This window comes from Aplysia californica, unplaced genomic scaffold, assembly GCF_000002075.1.
Source record: "Aplysia californica isolate F4 #8 unplaced genomic scaffold, AplCal3.0 scaffold00376, whole genome shotgun sequence".
In the NCBI taxonomy this organism is placed as follows: Eukaryota; Metazoa; Mollusca; class Gastropoda; order Aplysiida; family Aplysiidae; genus Aplysia; species Aplysia californica.
In genome coordinates, this window is record NW_004797646.1 from 83548 (window position 1) to 106361 (window position 22814).

General features: G+C 43.2%; 1 protein-coding gene across 4 annotated transcripts in view; it reads right to left on the reverse strand.

The window, feature by feature from the left end:
- The window catches only part of LOC101845633, a 60313-nt gene that overhangs the window by 12570 nt on the left and 24929 nt on the right, over nucleotides 1–22814 (reverse strand). For all 4 annotated transcript variants that reach the window (XM_035971100.1, XM_005103507.3, XM_005103506.3 and 1 more), the window contains exons 6-17: nucleotides 21325–21549; nucleotides 20184–20288; nucleotides 18349–18415; nucleotides 17075–17226; nucleotides 16545–16625; nucleotides 15598–15972; nucleotides 7954–8176; nucleotides 4774–4987; nucleotides 4079–4202; nucleotides 3389–3517; nucleotides 2590–2802; nucleotides 744–1557 (exon numbers count right to left, since the gene is read on the reverse strand). In XM_035971100.1, the coding sequence (XP_035826993.1) occupies nucleotides 744–1557; nucleotides 2590–2802; nucleotides 3389–3517; nucleotides 4079–4202; nucleotides 4774–4987; nucleotides 7954–8176; nucleotides 15598–15972; nucleotides 16545–16625; nucleotides 17075–17226; nucleotides 18349–18415; nucleotides 20184–20288; nucleotides 21325–21549 (2722 nt within the window). The remainder of the gene's footprint in view (nucleotides 1–743; nucleotides 1558–2589; nucleotides 2803–3388; nucleotides 3518–4078; nucleotides 4203–4773; nucleotides 4988–7953; nucleotides 8177–15597; nucleotides 15973–16544; nucleotides 16626–17074; nucleotides 17227–18348; nucleotides 18416–20183; nucleotides 20289–21324; nucleotides 21550–22814) is intronic.

The following is a 22814-nucleotide window of genomic DNA, read 5'->3' on the forward strand; positions in this document are numbered from 1 at the left end:
CATCCTGTACTTCGCAGCGCTCAAAACACGCGCAGGTTCATTGACCGGTCACGATGGCGAGCCCGACAAGAAGCTTGTATAACTTTATCTTTTTTTTTTTTGTTGCTCCCACAAGTGACAGCACAGTAACAAATATTGATTTTTATTTTCATGGTGACACCACATTTGTAATGCCGAACCTGCATGTTATAATAAATGTTGCGTTATCAGACAATTACTGACAAATTTCTGGGTGGTAACGAAAGCGAAAGTAGATCTTGATTTTCCAGTCGAGCCTTGGTGACATAATTCTGCTTGCCGTCAAAGCCGCCAGTTCGCCTGAAACGTACTCTCAGAGCCGAATTAATATCACAATCGCGACATGCAGAAATGAACTTAAAGACGTTATTGGATTTGGTTTTCAAATTTTCGAGATCTTTTATGTATTTTCCCGGGTCTCGGCTATTTTTTTAAAATTCCCGGAGCCTGGCAGTCACTCTGCTCCCAGCAACTCTTTTTCTGATTGGCCCGCTGTCGCGGTAGCGGAGTTTAGCGGAGGAAATGGCGGTAGAGGAAATCCGCTAAATAGCGGACTATTGAGACCCATGCTTTATAGAAAAAGTTGACAGATCAAGGGACCTCACACATTCCACACACCGGGGACAGCATAGGGAACACATTAACAGCTCAGGAAAATCAAGTGTCATAATAAATCTAAAAAAGCATTTGTATAGCGCAAATTCCCACTCTATATCACATTTTACCTTGCCGTGAGGTGTCGAGACTGGCATCCGAGGCCCAGGAGTCATTGTACAACACAGCAGAACTTGGCTCGGACGGACACTTAGACCGGTAATCATCCCACGATGCCGGAGAGGCAAAGGACGAAGACAGATCATGTCCAGACGGTGTGGAGAACTTCGGGGTAGGAGCGGGCGCTCTGAGTCCGGGGCCGGGCTGGGCATGGGGCGGGGTAACACAAGGTCGAGTCCAGCCCTGAGCTGGTTGGACGGGAGACAGGCCGCTGGGAGTTCCATTCCATGAAGACTCCGACTGTTGTTGAGCTGGTCTGTTTAGAACTGGAGATCGTGAGCTTAGCCTTCTCCTGAAAGGGGAACCCACTCCCCTACCCGCAGCCGGTGACCCGCGTGAGCTAAGGACACTAGCTCGAGGCGACAGTCTCGGTTTTTTCCAGTCTCTGCCTGGGGTAGAAGTCCTTTGAGCACTGGCCAGACTGCGACCACTGAGAGAAAATGCGGGTCTGCGAGCTGGCAAGGTAGCCTGAGATTTACCCCCAAGTGGTGACAGTCTTTGACTTTGAGTAGTGGCTGTCGTTGCTGCTTTAGTCACAGCGGGTGCCCCACCTTTCCCATTCTCCTCAACTTTTGCGTCTGCTGGCAAAAAACTCTCCAGTCCAGGAAGCTCCTCATTGTCTCCCTGACCTTGTAGTTCCCGCATCATGGAAGCGTTGGCTGCGATCTCACCAGCAATATCATTCAGCGAGGGTTTTTCTTCCGCCGGTAAAAGACGATAGCGGCCCTCCGACTTTGTGGTCTGTGCCTCTAACAACTCCACCATCTGAGGACAGGAAATGATTAATGAACTCACTGTCAGGTCAGGTGACAACCACTCAAAGATTAGAGCCACATTTCACCATCAATATACTTGGACAAAAGAAACCTTGAAAAGAAATAAAACAGGCTGAACAAAGTATATCACCTAACATTGCTAACAACCACCCATACCTTATTATTATAATAAATAAAATGACTTAAAAAGTTTTAGTAGGAGTTTGACGCCGCTTGCAATACAAATAGGTCACAGGAGTGCCAAAGATTAGAGGTGTTACCACAGAGTAACATATATAAAGAAAAGGAGGAGATTTAAGGACAAAAATTATTTGATAGGAAAGAAGGAGCAAAACACACTAGAGCACCCGCCAACCAACCACATAAAATGACTTGCCCTTATCCAGGATGAGCAAAAGCAATGAATGTGGTGACAACAAAACACCAAAGCAAAAATTACGACGACAAAACAGCAAAAACAAGAGACAGACTGTGAGCACCTGAACTTTTACCAACAACAACAGGTGGTCATACTTTTTTAAGACAGAAGAAAAGAAAGAACAAGACGAGAAAAAAGGATAGAAAGAAGGAAGAGATGATACAGCAAAGTGAACATCTTCCGGATAAGTAATATTCGACCATAGCTGTTGATGGAGAGGATTCGTCCCTCAGAGGGGTTGAATCTCTGGTTAGTTTGTAGTGGGTTTATAATTATAGAAACAATTAACAACTGCTACATCAAGTGATTTTGTGGCTGCTTAAAGCTTGGACTTGTTAGCCATGTACTTTTTTTGCAAGCTTGCAAACGCTTTCAAAACCCAATCAGGGACACAAAATGTTTTAACATTAGTTTACATACAAAATAATATTACATGAAATGGGACTGGTTTGGCGTGGTGGGCTAAAATGCGAATCAGGAACTGTCTCCGAGAAATTCGGGACAGCCGACAGGTTTGTTTTTGTGCTTAATGTTGCCACTATCCTTAACCCCCCCCAACTCCCCACACACCCCACCCCCAAACCATCGTCCGGTCCACCATACCTGCAGAAGGTCATGCTTGTGACTGATCACCATCACTTGCTCCTCACAGACGCTGTCCGAGTTGACCCGCAGACCGCGGGCAAACGCCATCTGTCGCACACACCTGCGCTCATCCGCTGCCCAGTCGGGGCCCATCACATACTCGGCCAGGGTCGGACGCTGGAAGAACTCAGACAGGTGTCGCGTCATCGCAGCTACCATACGCTTGCTCACCTGCAGTAGACCAAAAAATCAGGAATAATTCTCGTTTCTCCAGCAAGCTGCTACTAGCGGCCTCTAGTCAGAACCGCTGTGCCGGTGAGCCGTCAGCTGCGTCTCGGGCACATTCCTTTACAATGACTTCGACGCCAAATTACTTTACGGCAATTGCAGAAAAAGGTCCCTCTTACCAGGACTTCATTCGTTAGAAAAAGAACTACCAAATAGGTTCACTTGTTTTGTTTTAATGACCAATTTAGTGGCATATGCCACTTTTAGATTTTGAACCAAAAGAAGGTCCCGGCATAGTGGGGTTACACAAATAGGTCAACTAAGTGCCAAAGATTAGGGGTGTTAGAAAGTAACATACAAAGAAAAGGAGAATAGATAAGGAGGACAGATGATTGATGTGAAAGAAGGAGCTGTTGTTATCGATCCAGAGGACAGTAGGAGCAAACTACACCACAGCACCCACCTACCACCCACATGAGTACTTGACAAAATGGGTTATTTTGACGGAGAGTAACAATACTGGGTTTTTAGACCTTTGCTAAACAGGAGCTTTGCTAGACAAACAGACACAATCATAAAACCAACTGACTTGTAGCCCAGCCCCGTCCAAAAGCTCAGATGTTGTTGTAGCCTTGATGTCATCCTCGGTCAGCGAGTTGGCGAATGTTGTCAGCTGTTCCCTGGTCACCCACACTTTAGAGTAGTCAGCCCGAGAACACTGCATAAAGCACACAAATAAACATACAACATTCAAATATTACATGCGATGTAGAATCGTCGTGCTCAGGGAGTTTGATCACAAGCATTTTCGGAGGGTGGCGTTATTCAAATGAAAACCCGTCGACAAATGACCAAATATTTTTTACCATAAAAGAGGGGAGATGACCCTCCTTATATTAATAGTTAGAGAAATGATAAAGCAATAAAAGAAGCTTAAGAAAAACAAAGTAAAAACTGGTATCACCAGAAATTTTTAATTTTCAAAAAGCCAACAATTTTCGAATAAGACTCAACAGAAAGGACAATCTTTTCCCTACACACTGATATGAAATCTGTGCTTCAACATGATTGACAACAATGACAACAAAATACCCACTCAAATCAGATTAAGAGCAACAACAACAACATTACCCCCCCACTAGAACAAACAAGCACCCGCCAACCACCCACAACAACAACCTAACAAAGCACTCACTCCCAAAATTTTGACAACAACACCACCACCACCACCAAAGTAATGGTAGCAACTCCTGCAAATATCAACAACAACCAAACCTACCGCTATGACCGGCTGGCTCTCGTAGAGCGAGAACAGAACCTTGGCCGAGGCCATGGTACAGGCCACACGCCGCGTCTTGCCTAGACAGTTGGACAGCTCCTGGCCTTGGAGCTTCATGCTGCACCTGGGCAACACACGACAAAAACACACACCGCTTACATATTTTTCATAGTTTTACTTAATTTTTATGATTGATTTTGAGCAAAGTGAAGCATATTGACACAATAACGTTCAGTGACTTTTAGTTAAGTTTTAATAAATAAGAGTTTTACTGCACTTGCAACACAATAAGGTCATACAAGTGCCAAGGATTAGGGGTTACAAGAAAGTAACAAACACAAACAAGGAAGGGAGATAAGGACAATAGTTGTTGATAGGAAAGAAAGAGAAAACCACACCAGAGCACCCGCCAACCACCCCCTGGTCATTGAGTGCTGGAAAAGAGTAAGACAGACAGACAGAAATAACAGAGGGAAAGTAAAGATGTAGGACCTACCACCCCCACTAACTTACTCTTTTTTTATCTTCTGTTGCTGTTGAGCATCGAGGGTAGATACAGATACAGAGGGAGGAGGAGAAAGAGAAGGAAATGAAGAGGAGAAGATGAGAAAGAGGTAAAGGAACAAGAAAGAGAAGAATAAAAAGAATAAGGAAATGAAAAAGAGGGAACAACAACAGCAACAACGACAACTCACTTGAAGACGGGCCCCTCTGGCTCAGTGACCCACTCCAACAGTTGACCACAGTGAGCGGCGCTCTGACTCAGGATGCAGTGCGCGTGCTTGAGCCGGTCAGTGGCCCAGTCCTCATGCTCCAGGATGACCATCTCCGACACGCGGCGCTTCTCCTCTGGGGGCTGCTTCAGCCTCTTCATACGCAGCACATTAGACTCATACACACGACTGAAACCTGAGGGAGGGTTTGTTTGTTTGAGTAAAGAGAAGCACATCGACGCAATAATGGTCACTTAGTGCTGGGAAAAGGTCAGACAAACAGAAACGACAGTAAAGAAATACGACCTACCACCCGCAAACCTGGGGGGGGGGGGGAACAAGAATGGATAGGTGTGTGTTTCATGAACCATATTCAATTTTAAGAAATAAAACATATCAACACAATAAAGGTCTGCCTAGAAAATTATTTTACAAATACTAATTAAAAATCCCAGTGGGTGGTTTCTACAGATTTTTAAAGGTATACAGGTGGGACAATCAGTGGTGCGGCGCCATAGGTTCAATTGGTGCAAGCGCTCCACCTAACCCTGGCCTTCATCCCCCTTTTCTAATTGTTCTAAACCAGTCAGTGCTCTAGATCTACATTAGGCCTACTACATCCTTGCGATCCGTAACCTGCTGGCTGTGCCTGTGAAGAGACAGACAGCGAGGATGGTTTATGCGCGTGGCAACGCTTGCGTTAGTGTCTGCTCATGATACACCAACTCACCCACAAAGGTCTCTGTTGATGTCTCTTTCTTCTAGCCATGACCACTTGAATTTATTTTTCACACTGGCCTCAATGCTACTCAGATCAAAGAGCCTTGATATATTTACAGACCTGCCACTCTATGAAATCTAAAAATCAGGATTTATGAGTAAAAAAATCAGGATCTGGTGAAAAAAATAGGGATCAACGGCAAATCAGTCATAAAGGGCACTGGGGAAGGCAGGGGGGGAGTGTCCTGGTTCCCTTGAGGCGAGTACGCAAGGCAAAACTTTTGCAGGAATAAGTTCACGTTTGGGCCTCTAAATACAGTCAAACCTGCCCTGACGGCCACCTCTATAAGACGGTCACCTGTACAGACGGCCACTTTCCATTTCCCCCCTTGCGTTTTTTCTATATAATTTAACTGTGTAAAACGGGCACCTGTCCAACGCGGCCGCGGCCACCATATTTTAACACACAACCCCTATCACGCAAAGCAATAACACCTGTCTTAGACGGCCACCTTAGTGACTCCATTACGTTTCGTCATGAATTGTGCACTGGCCCCTGGCGTTGTGGGAGTGTCGTCATAATTCAATCACCCGTCGCTGTTACTTTGTTGTGGTAGTCCCTCCAACCGATCATGTTGCATAGGCCCCTCCCACTGTTGACCAATAGCTACCAATATTCAGCTGCTGGTGAGGTCAGCGTGTGATCCCTCATAAACCATAGCCCCTCCCATAACTCATACACAAATCGTAAGTGAGATGAGTGGTCACTGTTTACCCAGTCTGTAACAAAGTAACAAAGGACGTCAACATGAACTTGTGACAGAAGCGTCGCTCGTTTTCCGAGTGGTGGCGACCCATGTGTTTGTTTTAACATGGCACTCGGTCTTATCGTCTGATACATTTCGTTTTATTGTCACCCTTGAGCAAAATCAGCAACAAAATAAAATTAACAAACGAAATACAACCCAATTACAACAACAAACACAACAACAACAAAAACATCAACAATGCAGCTACTTTCGATTGGGACCTCAGATGGGAATAGTTTGTTTTCTTCATCTTGACCAGTCCTGCCTAAGACGGCCACCTGTCTTATACGGCCACTTTTCTCCTTGACAATGGGTGTCCGTCTTACACAGGTTTGACTGTAGTGGGAAAACTGAAAGACAGCATAATATATGTACTCGAGTCGAAGTTGGATAGACTGGGGGAGCGAAGATCGCAGTGATGCTGAAACACTTGTAGTCTTGAAAATAGCTGACACGTAACTCTCCACGCAAAACGCCCGCGTTTTAACAACGTTTGACTTCCCTCATATCGAAAAAAAGATCGCGCCAAGGTTGTTCATTTTAAAAAAAAATTCCTTTCCTCTTAATTAGTACCTGTATTACGGCACGCACTTTAAGCCCAAGTGTCAAAACAATACCCCCAGCCCCTTCCCCCGGCCGTCCACACTGGTTAAGTCCCAAAAACACCTCGACCAACGCGACCGGTGTGAAAGAACTTTGTTGACCCCGACAACCGACGGTCCCCGACACACGCGTTACTCACCACACGTACGAGGTCATGTCATGTGATGCGAATGAGCGTTTGAAACTAGGTCGATTTTAGTTTAAATAACGTGCGTTAGTCATCTACTAGACCTAGATTCGGCATAGATGCTTTAGAAAATAGCGTTCCAAGTTCCTGCAGATAAAAAGTCCAATCGGTGCTTCCAAGCAAAAGAGATTGCAAAACTTTTTACATTTTTTTCTAAGAATCGAACGCAACAGGTGCAACGACAAAAATTCAGGATACTGGCGATCGAAATCGGGAAAATCGGGATGGTTGAGATTTGGGGCAAAAAATCGGGATATCCCGATTAAATCGGGATGAGTGGCAGGTCTGTATTTAGATCTACCTCCAAATCTACACACTTATAAAGTCACAACATCAATCAGTCACAATGAAACACACGAATAGATCTAATCAAAAACCTTTTCCGGCAGAAACTGTGAAACAGCACTTGTCAAAAATGAAAACCTTTAACGGAAGAAAGAAAAGCAAAATTTTGAAAGAGCACCTACAAAAATCTAAATTTTTCCTTACGCCAAACAGCACACTACCGACCAGATGAACGAACATTTCGAATAATGGCTCGCATTTCGCATGAACATTTTTGCTGGCAAGAGACATTTTGTCAGAAACGTCCAGCAGGGTGGTGAAGTTTTAGCTGGGGTCCAAATTGCCAGAACACCGACAGGTCTGCCAGGGCCTTCAAGTCGTCCTCACAAGCCGCGGGCAGCGTGTTGAGGACAGCCTCACCCATGGTTCCTCTCAAGGACTCTAGCCGCCTCCATGTACGCACATCTCACTCACTCACTCATTCCCTTTCTCTCACACTCACTCACACAAACACATATGCACATACACACAGATAGTACATAATATTAAAGTCTCTACCCTTGTAGACAACATCCAGGATATCCGGGGCCTTCAAATCGTCCTCACAGGCTGCAGGAAGCATGTTGAGAATAGCCTCACCCGTGGTCCCTCTCAGGACTTGAGCCGCCTCCCTGTACGCACATGTTTGGGCCAGCTTACGCGACGGACCGCGGCCCTGGCCGATGAACCGGTCACATATGTAGACGTCACAGGTGACATGGCAGTCGGAACCCTCAGAAACCTGTGGTGAGGAGGGAGAGAGTATTCCGTACATGTTTAGTATGGGGTTTTACGGCGCTCGCAACTGCATAAGGTCATATGAACGCGCGAAGCAAATTGGTTTTTTCTCAACGTTTCATTTTCTCGGCTTGATACTGGTCAATATTTCTATTTAAAAATTTTTAATACGCTAAAAATCGAGTGTAAACGGGCTTTAGCTTTAGATTTAAATTTAAAACAACTTTCTAAATAGCGCTGAAAAATTTTCCAACAATCTGTTTCATAACTTTCCATAAAGGCCAATGGCCTTTATAAAATCTAAAATTCGGTTGGGAACAACGACGGAAAAAATATCTTGTAATTTTGTGCTTTTAAAGTATTTCCTTCGGGTCTCTCCGAAGTCTAGACATTCGGTTAAAATGTGTCTTTTGGTAAAATCTGTGTTGCATCCGACACAGAACGGTTTATCTCCTTGAAGGAGGTATTTGAGTGTTAGGGCCGTGTGTCCAATGCGTAATCAAGTAAAAATGACTTCGTCTCTTCTGGAGAGGTCCGAAGGATTTCGCGGTCCCAGTTTGGGTTTAATATTGTGGAGTTTGTTACCCGTCTGTTTTTTCTAGTGGCTCTCCCACAGACTGGATGTGTACTTTTTGACTTTATTTTTAAAGTCAGTCTGTGAGAGAGTGTTCGTTGCTGATCCCAACAGAAGGGATAAGGATTTCTTAGCCAGGTCATCTACCTGCTCGTTTCCTCGGATGCCCACATGGCTAGGTATCCATGCGAACAAGAGATTTTTCCTTGTTTCAGTTAAGGTGTGTATTTTCTGTTGTAGCCTCACTATATTTGGGTGGAGGAGTGTGTAGTTTGTGAGCAAGGTGATGCAAGACATACAAAGGATAAGGAATGATTTGTTAGGAGAATTTTCTACGGAGTCCAGTGCCATGTCAATTGCCCACATCATTGTCTTTTTTGGAGCCATCTGTGAAGACGAGCTCCGCACCGGGGTATTTTTCTATAAGTTTTTTGTATTCTGCTTTAAATGTTTTGGTGTATGTGCTAGCTTTGTCGTGTGTGGTCAGCTGTAAGTCTACTTTTGCCTTGGTGAGATGCCACGGAGGGAGGTCGGGGAAAAGAAATTTTTGGATGTGTTGTTTGGAAAAGTGTATGTTTTTGAGGGCCTCAAGGACTCTGAGGCCGGAGGGTTTGATGAGTCTTTCGTTGTTTTGGAATTTGTTTATGGTTTCTGGGTTTGTTTTAAAAATGCAGTTGTGCGCTGGATTCTCTGGTGTTGAGCTCTGCTTAATTGCGTATTGTAGTGAGAGTTGTGTGCGTCTCAGTGTTAGTGATGGAAGGTTTGCCTCGGCCTGGAGCCTCTCCACCGGGGAAGTGCGGAAAGCCCCCAGAGCGAGGCGGAGTCCTTGGTTTTGCACTGGGTCTAGCATTTTTAGGATGTGTGGTTTTGCCGATCCGTAGACCTGACAGCCATAGCCTGGATCGGACAAGGGATATGTACAAGTGGAGAAGGTGTTTTGAGTCCCCGCCCCACTCCGGATGCGAGAGAATTTTCAAAGCGTTTTACGCTTTCTGGCACCTCAAACAAAAGTCTTTGATGTGTAGTATGAATGTGAGTTTTTTGTCCAATGTAACGCCGAAGAAACGAGCCTGGTCCTGGACGGGAATCCTTTCCCCGTATAGTGTCAAATCCAGCTGCAGTACACGTCTGCCTGTTTGGCAGAAGTGTACTGCAACCATCTTTGACAGGGAAAACTTGAAACCGTTATTGTTTTCCCGTACATGAGAGAGAGGGAGGGAGAGAGGGAGGGAGGGAGACAGCCAGTGATCAAGCGCGTGTCTATGTGTGTGCATGTGTGTCCATGAGAGAGAAAGAGAGCGATAGAGAGAGCGAGAGAAAAGGGGTGAAAAGCGAGCGAGAGAGAGAGAAAGAGGGGGGGGGGGAGGAAGGGAGAGAAAGAGAGAGAAAGCGAAACAAAGAGAGAGAGAGAGAGAGAGAGAGAGAGAGAGAGAGAGAGAGAGAGAGAGAGAGAGAGAGAGAGAGAGAGAGCAAAAGAGAGAGAAAGAGGGAGAGAGAAAGCAAAAAGAGAGAGGGGGGGAGGGAGAGAGAGAGAGAGAGAGAGAGAGAGAGATTATTTTGATTAAGGTCTCTGAGGTGAGTCCCAGTTTAACAAGCTGTTTTTGTTTTTGTAAGTGTTTTACGGCGCTCGCAACTGCATAAGGTCATAAGAGCGCTTGGGACACATTCAACGTTTTCAGTTGGAAGGAAATTTTGAATTTTGCCCAGGTGGCGGCCGAAGCCTACTCTTATTGATTTTAGACCACCACGGGATCTTTAACATGCGCAACTTGTACACGTGCCCTCCAAGAATTTTTCGCCCTTGTCCGAGAAGGCTAGGTGTAAATTTTTCCTACCAAAAGATCAGGGATGTGGCTGAAAGACAGCGGTAAGAAGAAGCCAAGGAGAAGCAGTAGAAAGGCTGCAGAAAGAATCAGGAGCCCAGAGGAGGGGGCAAAGGAGGAGAGGACCCCCCAAGGCAGTGCTACTGACTGAAGTGTCTTAAGGCCATTCCCATTAACATCTTAAGTTCTTATGCACAGTAGAATTGTAATTGTAAATGGGCTGATTCATCGATGTCATGCTCATAACTGTGCCTGAACTGCAACAGGGAACTGCTGGTTTTTCCTTCCTAATCCTTACTATCGTTGACATCCACCCCTTGGCGCTCATATGACCTTATGCAGTTGCGAGCGCCGTAAAACCTCTACTAAAACCCAAAAAAAGAGGTGAGGGGGTGGGGGCAGAAAGAGGAGACGAAAGCAGATGACAGAACATTGCTAGAGAGCAGGATATGAGGTGAAAGGAGACAAATTTAGAGAAGAAAATTTTTCCGTCGCTACTTGGATTCGAACCCGAGACCTTTGAGAGGCCAACACCTTAACCTCTAGGCCAAGAGAGTCCCCTATAGTTTAAGAAGCTGCAAGATTTGGTTCTTGTTATGTTAGACCAACATTTCATTACAATAATAAATAAATGAATAAACAGAATTTGCATAGCGCAAATCCCCACTCAACAGTAAGCTCTCTGCGTTTTATAGAATCTCGATTATTACCCTTGCAGACCCTAAAACACTCAAAAACATTCTCGACTTCCCAGGAAGCGCAAAGTGCAAGCAGCTGATTAAGCCCTCAAACATGAACAAACTGACAAGATCTTTCGCTGCCTAGAATTGGGTACCTATTCCCACCTGGGTGAAGTGAGGAAGTTTTGTTTTAAGTGCCTTTTCCGAGGGCATAACATCAGGCCTCGGATGGGGTTCTAAAACCATGACCTTGGTTGCAAGCCCTACACTGCATACTTACATCCGCTGACAAAATACCTTTGTTTTATTCACAGTAGTTTTGAGAAAAATAGCACTTTGTCAGCGAAACCATTAAAGAAAAGGAATTCTTCTGAAATTTGAATTCTAATTTATTCAAAAACTGGTCACAGTTTCACTTTGATGCTCACTGCGTCACTTTTCGCCCGATTCTGTTACTTTTAGTCAGCGTGACTCAGCAGCCGCCGGAGCTCCTCGGCTCAGGGTCACAGGGTTAATGAGCCTTGAAGCGAATTTGCCGGTGTCAGTTAAGAAGTTCGCATTTTTGTCTGCGTTTGAAACGATATAACTTCTTCCCCATTCCTCACATCAAACCATTACGCACATGTTCTAAAAGCTCAATGTCTTGAGATTTATTCTGCGTCAGAATGGTTAATTTCTGTGCCTTAGTCTTTGTTCTAGACAAGTGTTTGTAGAGTACCCAATATGTCCTATTTTAGTTACATACTTATGAATAAATCATTGTTTATATTAAAAAAACATGACAGATCTCTCCAAAATCTGTGTTAAACTGACTACGAATATTATGTCTTTTACCAATAGAAATCTTAAATCTGCGCGAGTAGTAATAGTCAAGTTATAAGAGAAGAAAGATGCACATCTGCATTTTTTAACAAAAGACACTCAGCGTTAGCTCTTGTTCTACCATTAAACAAGAGAAAGTTACTCTGCGTTTGTTCATGAATCATGCTGTGTCTGTGGCAGCCTGCATACAACTAAGAAAGATATATTAGATTTTCTTTAAAAACAAAACTGTGTTAATACATGGGCAGAGATGAACGTCTTGCATGGAATAAAAATAATGACAGCTAATATTCATTCTTAGTTTTTGCAGGGCTGCCTACCTCAAAGTTCCCATTTCAGGTAGATCCAGGGTCAGTTTCAGGTAGTTTGGCCCAAAATCAGGTAGTACAAAGACAAAGAGGGAAAAAAAAGATGATCGTTGCCCCATAGACCGCGCTTGCTTTCCGTGATATTGGGTAATTATATTTTGAAAACTTGTTTGTGCATGCACACGTGTGTGTGTGTGTGTGTGTGTGTGTGTGTGTGTGTGTGTGTGTGTGTGTGCATGCTCTCGTGGGTGTTTATATATGTGGGGAGGGGAAGGGGGTGTTTGGGTGTGCAAGAGTTACGATGAACAATGTGTATGTAATGAGGCGAGGTTGTTTGTTTTTTTAAAATCATTTTATGGACTATCGTTCAAGGCACCTATCATTCAGTATTGAATCTGGAATTAAGTGCAGGGTGATTGCCAAACTAACTTCAAAACTCCTAGCCCATACCAATAGAAACTATATTAAACATATTTCCCAACACTAGCATAGGACACTGATTAAGTCCTTGGAGACTTAGGTATGACAGACAATTGATTTTAACTAGTTTTACCCTAAATATACAAAATGAATCCTGATCTTGCCCTGAGGAGAGGCAAGAAGAACATCAACTGCCAAAACTATGTTTGGTTTCAGTAATAACGGATTTTAAACAGCATGCAAGACAAAACTTATTTATAAAACCTTTATAGTTAGGCTTACGGCAGAGTAAAAAGTGAAAATAAAAGAAAGCGTGTACTGAGAGCCGGAGCTGGAAGCACTGAGAGAGCGTGGGATGTAGTGATGCTGAAAACCTGGCAATCAGTGAATCACTGCATCATGGACTAAGTATTGATTTTTTTTCAAAATGCTAAATCACAGTACCAGTCTTTAATCAGCAACAAGCCATCATGATGCATAGCATCCAACATAGAGCTTTTCGAGGGTTGAAAATGGCATTTCCTCATTGCCACTATTCGATTTGTCATCACCAACAAATCTGGGAACACCAACCTTGAAGATACAATCACCAAGCCTGTACTCTAATGTTCTCTCATTTACGCACTCGATTGTCGAATGTCAAAACGACTTCCACTTATCGTTTTTATTTCAGCATCAGTTTCTTGTACCGCTGCCTTATCCTGTTGCCGTAGATTTTATTGCGTCTAACACCTCCCCTCAATTCCGAAGCCCTGCAGCAACGCTCCTACATATACTTTGAAGGAACTTTGATTACCCAATAACCACCGGCCAGTCCCTTACTCATGCCGTACTGCTAACACGATGCCAACGCGCACAGGTTCACTGACTGGTCACGATGACGGGCCCGACAATCCAGAAATTGGAGGACACTTGTTTTCTTTTTCTTTCTTTTATGTCATTATACTGACATCAGTGAGAATATAGAATTAATTTGCACAAACTGCATGTTACAAATTTTTATTAACTGTAAATCTAATGTTAACAAACTATCATCGGACAATTCTGGGCGGTAACAAAAGCGAAAGTAGATTTTTATTTTCCCGATGGAGTCTCCGTATTACACCAACACTTCCGTTTGCTGCCATAGCCGCTAATTCGCATTAAACGTACTCTCGGACTGGGGAAAGCCGACGTAATATCACAAACGCAACCGGTAACATATGAACTCAGATTTCGTTTCGAGGACTCCGCGCATTTTCTCGGGTCTCAGCTATTTTTTTTCCTCAGATTCCCGCAGTCCCCCTGCGTAGAATCCTCATTTGGTACTGACCTATTCTCTAGACCAAGATCTGTTTTGCTTCGATATCGATTTTCTTTCTACATTCATAATTCTGTTTTCTAGATAAATGAATTAAATGCACAGATTTTCCAGCCGCAGCAAAAACCCGAAAATGGACAGAAAGAAAGAATGAATGAAAGGAAGGAGGAAGATTATCTATCGTGAGTAGACAAATTTTAGCCGATATGCATGTGAAAAACTATTGCGAACCGAACAGCACAGATAGACAATGGTCGAGTGTTCGAAATGCGCAATCTGGCAGTTTCTAATACAACTTATTACCAGAAGTTGCCGTAAATATCTGACAAGTTACGGAGGCAAGTGCTGATCTCTCTCTCTCTCTTTCTTTTTTTTTTAAACACATTGAGGTGACATGATGATGTGGCAAGTAGCCTACAGAACTTTCGGAATGTACGGATTTCCGCAAAAACAAAGAAGAATGGGAGCACTGCAGAATGGGTTCTTTTTCTTCTTTCAGCACCCATCGCAAATCCGGTAGTTTTGACACCTTATCGGTATGGCGGTAGAACAAGCCCAAAATCGGCATCTACCGGAAAAATCGGTTGATTTAGGCAGCCCTGTTTTTGTGTCAGACATATGCGTGGACACTTATGAACCTAAAGAAATCAGAACATTGTCAGTTATTGCAAATGGTTATAGAAACGAAAATAAAAGCTTGAAAAGCCTGGTGCTGATTCAGTGTCACTGGAAAGCTAGAAATTATTCTTATAATACAATCACGAGAAGTCATCCCTGTTATTCAGTCAACTTACAAAACCTAGATCTAGCGTTTTGAGAAAAATAAGAAATAATTTATAGAGAGTAACTAATAGCCTACTGTTCATGTATTAGTGATTACATTGTCGTAGATGTATTCTGGCACTAAAATCGGTTTGCACTTTTTCAGAGAGACATCAGGGTAATTTTGATAAACTTTACGGAAAATATGCGAATATTCCCGATTATATTAGACACATAAAGTTGTATTTGGAGGAATTACTTCATAGCGAATTGTGTGCCAGATGGATAAAGTTGCAAAATTACAGCTTCCTATTATATACGCAGATACCAGCTTTTCTGAGTATGCGCACCAATGGTATGTTGTTCATGTTCCGAAAGTGCAACAGTTTTTGTTGTGCTCTTTTTAAATATTGATTATTTTTCATTCACACTTGTTGTACAAAAAATTTTACAATTTAGCATTGCCGACTTCCGAGCGTATAACGAAATAAACAGACAAGTTACAACATCCGTTGTTTTTGGGTCTCAAGAGCAGAAATGCGTGCTTTGGGTGCATTAAATGATAATTACCTTAAATACGAGGATACACCTAAAACTGTACGTTGAAAAGTACCAAAAACTGTCAGCCCAAACAGAGCGGCAACAGGGAGCTGACCCCTGTGACCCCGATATTGATAAGGCTACAACTAAAATTCCACTGCCCGTGCGCCATGTGCTACATCATCAGCAGACCTACCTTCCTGTAGACTGCCATTAGTTTCAGTTTGAGTTGTAGACAGATCTTGTCAATGGTCATCACCATGTTGTTGCCGGTCACCTCTGTCATCACCTGTCGGACATTAGGCATTTTCTCCTGACCGCCTGTCAGTTCCTCTGACTTGCCACCTTGACCACTGGTCACTCCTTCCTCCTGAGTCTCGTCAGTGCTAGGGTTTCTGGAGGCATCATCCTTAGCAGTGGATTGTTTTGACGACCCTTGCTTCTGGTCGCCTCCTGACTCTCCAGATGCGCAATCTTTCCCAGTGTTTGATTTTTTTGTGCGAGTCTCCGACTCGGTGCACAGTTTGGCAATCAGAGTGTCCAGCAACTCTACCTTGTCCTCCTCTTTGGGCTGTCGAGAGAACAAGACAACATTTAGAATTGTTATATAATGGTAATAAATAACCAGCATTTGTATAGCGCATGTCCCCACTGAACATCAAGCTCAATGCGCTTTATAATCTATATTATAACCTCAGCAGACCCTAAAACAATCAGAAACATTTTCGGCTTTTTAAAACTGGTACAGACACCAAAATGCCAGTGAGGAGAGGTGGAACAAACTGTGAAACACATCCTTCATCACTGCAAGACACACAGGGCACTGAGACAGGAAATGTGGCCAACCCCATTGACACTACAAGAGAAGCTTTACAGGCTGACAGATGAGCTGAGCAGGATGGCCCATTATATGATAGATACCAGACTCCAAGTGAGTTGCGATCGAGAAGAAAGTGCGATAGAGAAGAATTGGAACCTACCATCTACACCCGCCAAACACCTGCAACATTCAAAGAAGAGGCTGTTTCAGACATTTACATGCCAAACAGGTATCAAAAAGACCTAAATATGCTTGTTCAATAAAAACAGAAGCGGACAGCAACAAAGTATGGTCATCCCATCCCCAGAGAGAGTATGACTTACCAAGTACAGGCCAATCCTTTCCTTTTCGCACTGTTCACCAGTCTCCCCTGGCCCATCTGCACTCTCTGGAGGGTTGACATGCTACACAGAAACAAAATAAAAAATCAAATTAAATTAAAAACAATATTTTCTGTGCATTTTGGGTTGCACTTAGGTTGCTGTCACGTTCATTACCATAGTTAACATCGATAGGACTGTGCCAGTTTCAGAAAGCAGTGAAAAACTGATTCCCAGAAAATAAATCCCTAAAGGAAATTCAACTTGCAAGCTCTCTATAAAATGATGAGGGTCTTTTACCAACTTCGTGACTCTTGACCCACACTGTACTTGTTGACTCTCCGTCCTTCCAGATTTCCGGGACATGTTCATTCGTTTCTTTGTTTGTCTGGATTAAAAAGAAACAAATCATGATACCTGCTACAGTCAAGCCTGCGTAAACTAGCCCCGAAAAGTATGCTAAACAAGAAGAAAAGGGAGGTAGGACATTTACAAGTCACCCTGGTCGGTACACCGTGGAGCTGACAGCTCACCTCAGCCATAATCTGCTCCACAGTTTTGTTCCGTAAAGTATCTAGTGCTTTCTGGCAGGCGTGCAGCTTGGCTTCCTTCTTGCCCACCCCAATGGCCGACGTAAAAGGCTTCTCCTCCACGTAGAGACGAACACGGGTGTACATGTGGAAACCTGAGACAGAGAAAAATTTGTTTGTTTAGGATGTTGAGTGAAGAGAAGCACATCTAATAAAACTATAATAGTAAGTTTTGAGAAACAGCAGGACACAAATACAGAAATAACTGAGGAAGAGGAAAGAAGACTTGCTAACTTTCTCAAAACCCAATCCGGGACACGGAAGGTTATAATGATAACATCCGACTATATAAGGACGAACACAATTATATCAATTAGGACTCTTTTTGGTGAAATGTATATGTGATAACGTTCTCAAATTCCTGATTGCTGAATCTAGGACATTGCCGGGAACTTAGAGATGCTTGATAAGGTGGAGTTAAGACATGGGACTTGCCAGTCAAACCGTTCATCCACTTGCATCAGAATAACACAGCAGCACACGAAAACCACATGATGTCATTTCGTCCCAAGAAACACCCATATAGGTAAAAATAAAGTAGGATCTACAAGGGGTCCCCTCCAAATAGTCACTGCAAAATAAAATCAAGACAGATCTTGTTTCAAGTTGACAAATTTTCTTACAAAATCTCCCCCCCCCCCTCCTCCCTTTCCCCTCCATTTTCAAACAGCATAAGGCACCCCCTCACCCTTCTCACTCACTCACCTTTCGTGGGGTCTCGCGGCCTAGAGGTTAAGGTGTTCGCCTCTCATTCAAAGGTCCCAGGTTCGAATCCAGGTAGCGACCGAAAAAAATTTCCCTCTAAAATCGTCTCCTTTCACCTTCTTTCCTTCTCTCTTGCAATTTTCGGTCATCTCCTTTCGTCTCCACATTCTGCCCCTACTCCCGCACCTGGGTTCCTGACTATTTCTGCAGCCTTTCTACTGCTACTCCTTGGCTCCTTCTTACTGCTGTCTTTCAGCCACACCCCTGATCTTCTGGTAGGAAAGATCTACACCTAGCCTTCTCGAGAAGGACGAAAAATCTCAGCGGTCCCATGTGCAAGCTGCGCACGTTTAAGATCCCTTGGTGGTAAAAAATCGATAAGTGCAGGCTTCGGCCGCCACCCAGGCAAAATTCAAAATTTCCTACCAACTGAAAATGTTTGGTGTGTCCCACGTGCTCATATGGCCTTATGCAGTAGCAAGCACTGTAAAACACTTACCAAAAAAACTTACCTTTCTCTGTGGTAATTGGCTCCACCTGATACTTGTGCCGTAGGCCGCATCGAGACTCAATGAAAGCCTGTGGACGGTTGTACACACAACAATTTTGAGTACAAAAGAAGCCCATCACTCAATAAGTCATTTAGTATGGCGAAAGACAGAAAGATAAATGGCAACCAGACTGTAAAGAAGCAGGACCCAGGAGTGGCTCCCCATAAACACCTACATATTTGTCAAAAATTTTTTACAATTTAGCATTGCTGACTTCAGCGCATCTAGCGAAATAACCAGACAAGTTACAATGTCAATTTTTTGTGTGTCTCAAGAGCAGAAATTTGGGCTTTGGGTGCATTAAATGATAATTACCATAAACACAAGGATACACCTGAAATGTACATTGAAAAGTACCAAAAATTAAGTCAGCCCAGAGAGGGTGATGACAGGGAGCTGACCCCGTGACCCCGATGTGATAAGTGCTCAGCCACTGTAACTAAAATTCCACTGCTGGTGCACCGTGAGGTGATTGTCTTGGACAGGTGGCCATTAGAGCAAGTTTGACTGTGCATAACTGGCAAGAGAAACTGGTTCATTAGCCCCTCATCAGGGGTGGCTCGTGAGGCTAAAAGTGGGCGTGCACAATAAGCTATCGCAGGTTGAAGATAGTCAAGGACGTAGTTGAGGGGCTGGTGTATACTTTTACGATCTTTGGATTGGTGAAGGAGGACCTTATCCTTTTATTTATATTTTTTTGACTTGTCACTTTGATTTCTAAAATCAAGTCTGTTCGCTAGCTAAACATCAATTTCGTTCATCCTGCATTGGAACTGAACACTCAATTAGTAACTTTCACCACTCCACTACAAAAGCATTCAAAGGCACAACTCATAGGACGGGGACTTAAGTATGTCACGTTCACATCCCTAGGTTCACTTAATATAGTGGCAAGACAATTAACCAATCACAATTCACCTCTAGTTTTAGACTGCCTTCAGTGGGCTATGTTTCGTGGGTGCACATTAGAGATGTGCCGTCTTATTAACATTAATGTACAGCCAACTCGCTACCAGTGTCGTCATCCCTTGGGTTAGCCCAAAGAGTGATTTATAGGTCAGGTTACCACTGTTGAATATCCTATTATGTTTAGTTAAAGAGTGTGGATTTTGGCATGACACGGTAGACGTTTTTATAGATACAGAAATAACAGTTTCGGCGCCAGTGAGGACCTTGATTTCGATATATTTGGCCTGTGTTTGTTTCTGGCTTCTCTTATTTTATGTTTGTGGGAGCATTACTTATTAGAACATTAAAAAAATTTGGGGCGGCACTGCACTACCGCGCTCTATGGACGAACCGTACAATATGTGCCATGATATGGTAGAATCAGACACCTATCAGTTTAAGGCATATGGAGTTATTGGTATAATCTTACAGCCTGTTCATTTCCCTTGTTTTTGATGATAAAAAAACCCAAATATATCTATCTTGTAAGAAAGTCGAGATATTTGTAATAGAAGGAGGTGGAGGGTCGCCTGGTGTCCAAAATAAAATTAGCCAGAAAATGGCCGCCAAAGATTGTTGATTTACAAAGCTTGAATGCCCTTTGAACCTGCAAATTTACTTTTTTTTTGTGCCATTGACAAAACTTTTTTCCCAACACTCACTCAGATATGTATTTTTTAAAGGACGTATTACATGTTGAGCAAAAAGGAAAAAAAACTGATACTAATTGTCTAACAGGTAGAAAAATAATGTTTCCTTCAATGTTACTACTTTCAACTTTGATGGGCGTCTGATTTCACCAGACTACAACACACACCTCTCGTCAAAATTAACAACTGCCCACTCACCATGTCCAGGAACAAAACATTCTGCTTGTCCACCTCTGTCGAGCTTTTCACTTTGTCCATCAGCTTCTGGATTTTGCTGGACAGGTCTTCTGTCTTGAGCAACGGCTGCAAGGAAATAAACATCATGAAGTAAACTTGTGTTACTTATCTTTATTTGTCTTTCTTTACAAATCATTACTGTCTTCACCAAAAGTCTATTGCTGCGAGCACCACTGAAGTGGTAAGTCTTCATTCTACTGTGCTGTCAACTTTTCTCAGACAATCCAGAGACTAAAAATTAATGCTTCGCCTTTCTGTTGTTTACATCTCTTAATTTTAGTTTCAATAGAGTTTTTACAGCACTCGCAACTGCATAAAATCATATGAGCGCCAAGGGGTGGATGTCAACAGAGAAGTCCATACAGGAAATCAGGCTTACTCTGCTCACCTCTCTAGCTTCAACAGCACAAAGTCTGCTTTCGACTATCAAGGCACCCCGGAAATAGCGGGTCACAAGAGTGTGCATGTAGCAAACATACAAAAGAAGTAGAGGAAAAATGACTATAGTAAAGAATAGGAAAGAAAAAGCAGCAGTTCCCTGGTGCAGTTCAGGCACAGTTATGAGCATGACATTGATGAATCAGACCATTTACAATTCTGCTGTGTATAAGAACATGTTAATGTCCCCCCTTTGGGAATGGCCTAAAGACACTTCAGTCAGTAGCACTGCCCCGGGGTTTAATTTACATCTCTACATATTTCGTTCAAGAAAGGGTTCACTGACCTCGACCTTAGACCAGACGTTATATGACCTCATAGAACGCCCTTTGACCTCTATAGAATGCTCTGTGATCAGTAAAAGTAAACTATGGCCCCCAATTGTGAACTATATATTTTAGCTAAGCGTTTTACGGCACTTGCAACACAATTAGCTCATATAAGTGCTGAAGAATACAGGTGTTACAAGAGAATAACAAACAAAAAGATGGAGGAGCGAAACAGACAATAGATTTATGATAGGACAGAGGAGCAAACCACACAAGAGCACCCACCAACCACACTTTCACAGGAACAAGAAACAGCAGGCTGTGATCATCACACAGAGCGAAGACATTATGGCAGGGGGGGTGTGTGTAAATTCTTCGCTCACCCTGAGACCTACCTGGGGTTGAGAAGTGGCTGTGTTCTCAGACTTTTTGTCGGCTAGGAGGTTGTCGACCTCCCCCGTCCTCAGAGCCTTCACCGCCTTCTCATAGACCTGGTGCTTGAGCTGCCGTTTGGCCGCCGAGGTGCCTCGGGTCAGCAGCAGCTCGTTGAGGTGCAGAGTGCCCTTGTACAGGGGGGAGCTGGTCATTTCACTCACTTCTTCCTCCACCTCGTACTTTGTCTGAGGATTGGGGATATTTTAAAGTTTCAGCAAGTTTTACAGCACTGGCAATGCAATTAGGTGATATAGATCTAAGTGCCGGTGTTAAAAGAGAGTAACAAAAAAAAGGAGGCCTATCAAACAATCCAACAAAATAATTTTTTTTAACCTCGACTCAGGAAGCAGATGGACACTTTTTAGTTTTAGTAAGAGTTTTATGGCACTTGCAACACATTAAGTGCTGAAGATTAGAGGCGTTAAAAGAGAGTAAAAGACACACAAAAAAGAGGGAGAGATCAGGACGATATATGTTTGATAGGAAAGCAGGAGCAAACCACACCAGGGCACTCACCAACCATCCATGTGTGAGGATTAGTTTTCCAAAGTTTTAATAAGAGTTTTACTGCACTTGCAATACAATAAGGTGATGTAAGTGCCGAAGACTAGAGCTGTTAAAAAAAAATAGGAGAAGAGATCAGGGCGACAGATGTTAGATAGGAAAGCAGGAGCAAACAACATCAGAGCACCTACCAACTATCCATGTCTGAGGATCGTTTTTTTTATAAGTTTTACTGGCAACACAATAAGGAAATATAAGTGCAGAAGACTAGACGTGTTAAAAGAGAGTAAAAAAACACACCAAAAAAGGAGAGATCAAGATGATAAATGTTTGACAGCAAAGCAGGAAATAACCAAAAGTTTTTCAGCACTAGCAAAGCAAACAAAAAAAAAAGAGGAGGAGAGATAAGGACAACATATGTTTGATAGGAAAGCTTAAAGAAGGAGCAAACCACACCAGGGCACACACCAACCACCCATGGCGGAGGATTGTTTTTTTTAAGTTTTAGTCCGACTTATATTGTGCACCCTTTAAATGATTCTGAACCACCGCTAATATTTTCAAATTCAAAAGCTAAGTAGTTCGGGAGCTTTAGGCAACCAAAGTGACGAACTTTCACAAATCTAATCTATACAAATGCTCAGGTTCCAGCAGAGGCACATGTACAAATCAAGCAGTATCAAACCACTGTTGGGCCATGTACAAAAGACCCCCCAGAAAGGAAAGTCACTGGCATCTTGAAGAGACTATAACAGATCTTACCAAAGTCAAAGCAGATTGATTGATTGGGTAGATGTTTTACGGCACTATCGACACAATTTTGGGGCGCCAACAGGTTTCACCGCTACAAAATCAGACGTGATTTTAGTAAGAGTCTTTCGGAGCTCGCAACCGCACACGATCATATTATTTTCATTATGCTAAAAAGACGAACAAACATTTATAA